This window comes from Equus quagga, chromosome 3, assembly GCF_021613505.1.
Source record: "Equus quagga isolate Etosha38 chromosome 3, UCLA_HA_Equagga_1.0, whole genome shotgun sequence".
Classification (NCBI taxonomy): Eukaryota; Metazoa; Chordata; class Mammalia; order Perissodactyla; family Equidae; genus Equus; species Equus quagga.
Window position 1 is genome coordinate 150,466,745 of NC_060269.1, and position 2,214 is coordinate 150,468,958.

General features: G+C 57.5%; 1 protein-coding gene across 1 annotated transcript in view; it reads right to left on the reverse strand.

The window, feature by feature from the left end:
- Nucleotides 1-1,457: 1,457 nt before the first annotated feature.
- Nucleotides 1,458-2,214, reverse strand: part of MAN2B2 (mannosidase alpha class 2B member 2) — a 40,323-nt gene continuing 39,566 nt past the window's right edge. The window contains exon 19 of the mRNA XM_046657279.1: nucleotides 1,458-1,671. Coding sequence (XP_046513235.1) covers nucleotides 1,574-1,671 — 98 coding nt within the window. The 3' untranslated portion in view covers nucleotides 1,458-1,573. The remainder of the gene's footprint in view (nucleotides 1,672-2,214) is intronic.

Here is a 2,214-nt window from a genome sequence, read left to right on the forward strand (position 1 = left end):
GTGTGTCTGCTCTAGGTCCACGAGGAATCCCTGTAGTACGTCTCCTTAGAGCGAGCCTGCGGTCAGCCTCGCCCCGTCAGGGGCTGGGGACACGGCAGGTGGAGGCGGCCTCCTGCAGTCCCTGCCCTGGCCCGTAGGGTGGCGTGGGCATGGGGATGTCCCACGGGCTCCAAAGGCCTCCTGCCCCGCTGGGACCCCCCACCCTGCACACCGTGTCACCAGTCTGCCTGCCATCTGCCTGTGCAGGGAGCCTTGTGCTGCCCCAACTCCAGACCAGCTCCCGCTGCCGAACCGGAGAAGATGTGCGCTGAGCATGGCCACATCTCACCTCCCCAAGGAGGTCCGAACCCGTCCACGTCTGTCCTTCCCTCGGAACCTTCCCTCCGCCCTGGGTCCACACGATTTCCTTCTCTCCCATAGGTCCCTCTGTAAAAATGTTTACAGTCGAGATACATTTCACACACCACAGAAATCGCCCTTTCAAAGTGCACAATTCAGGGGTTTTCAGTCTACTCACAAAGTTGTGCCACCATCACCGCTATCTAATTCTACACCAATTTCATCCTCCCCCAGAGAACCCCCATACCTGGTAGGAGTCACCCCAGTCTCCCCAGCCCCTGGCAACACGCCTCTGTTTTCTGTCTCTGTGGATTTGCCTGTTCCGGACGTTTCATATAGATGGAATCGCACACCATGCACCCTTTGTGTCTGGCTTCCTTCTCTTATATACTGTTTTCGAGGTTCACCAGGTGGTAGCATGTAACATACTTCATTCCTTTTCACGGCTGCGTAGTGTTCCAGTGCACAGATGGCCACGTTTTCTTTGCCTGCGCATCGTCGATGGACAGCTGAGTTGTTCCCGCTTTGGCGATTGTGCGGACTGCCGCCATGAACACGCACGAACCAGTTTCTGTGTGGGTGTGCTTTCAGTCCTGGGCACACTCAGGGAGTGGAAGTTACACTTGCCTTGTTGTTAATAATTCTAATATTGGATGTCCCCCGTTTCACCTGCTATGAGGTCTCCTTTCATCTCTGGGACCCAGCCAGCTGCAGAGCCTTTCCCGCTGGGCAGGTGCGCCCCTGAGTCAGAGGAGGGGGTCCGGGGCAGGGAGCTTGGTGCTGCAGCGTCTGACGGCACAGCCACGCCCCCTTGCAGGGCTGTCACCAGCCTGGGATGAGCCTGTGAAGGCGCCCAGCACACAGTAGGGCCACAGTTAACAGAGGTGACGCCTGCACGACAGACACATTTGGCGTCACTGTGGGCCCCTCTCTGCCTTTAGGAGAACCCCACATCCTTGCCTTTTGCAAATGAACTAGGAGGCAGGAGTGTGTGTGTGAAGACTCGTCCACGTGAGAGAAGGAGAGACAGCTGGCCCCAGTGGGCAAGGGGAAGAAACAGGTCCTTACAATGCAATTTTTATTTGAGAAAAATAACAAAACCCCAAACCCGACCATTTCCTGCCCCCAGCCTACCAGACTGGCAGCCGCTCCCCCCTCATCCCTCCAGGCGGCTTTTCCCATCTGGGTCCTGCTCCCCTACTGGGGACCCGGGGCCACGGAACCTGCCAAGGGCTCACTCCTCTCGGAAGTGAATGAAGAAGGTCCGGATTTCCTTCGGGCGGATGGTGACGTTGGGGCTTCCCTGGGGTGGCGAGGGAGAGTCGGAGCCTCCTGGGGGAGGATACGTGTTCCGTCCAGCACTGCCCCTTGCAGCCGCCTCCTTCCCCAGGACGCCTCCTCCCAGCATCCCTCTGGCAACACGGCACCTGCCTAGTTGGTTGTGGCTCCCACCGTGATGAGGGCCCTTGGCTCCCCCTCCTGCCAGTGGGCCTCTTGAATTTCTGCCCTCCCCTGAGGGCCCAGCCCGAGGTGGAGGGTAACATTTAGGTTGGTCCTAGCCCTGCTTGACCTCACTTCTCCACGGGGTTGGTACTCAACGCTTAAGAGCTTCCTCACTGAGGCCACTGGGGAGCCCTGCCCTTTATCTCACTGGCCTCCCGAGAAGTCATGCCCTGGGGTTCAGGCTTCACCCTTCACAGGGAGCCTGTTCATCCATACATCCATCTATCCTTCTATCATCCATTCATCTTCCTTCCTTCCTTCCATCTATCATCCACCCATCCATCATCCATCAATCTCACACTCTTTCTTCCTTCCATCCATCCATCATCCATCCATCATCCACCCATCTACGTATCCATCCATCCATTCATC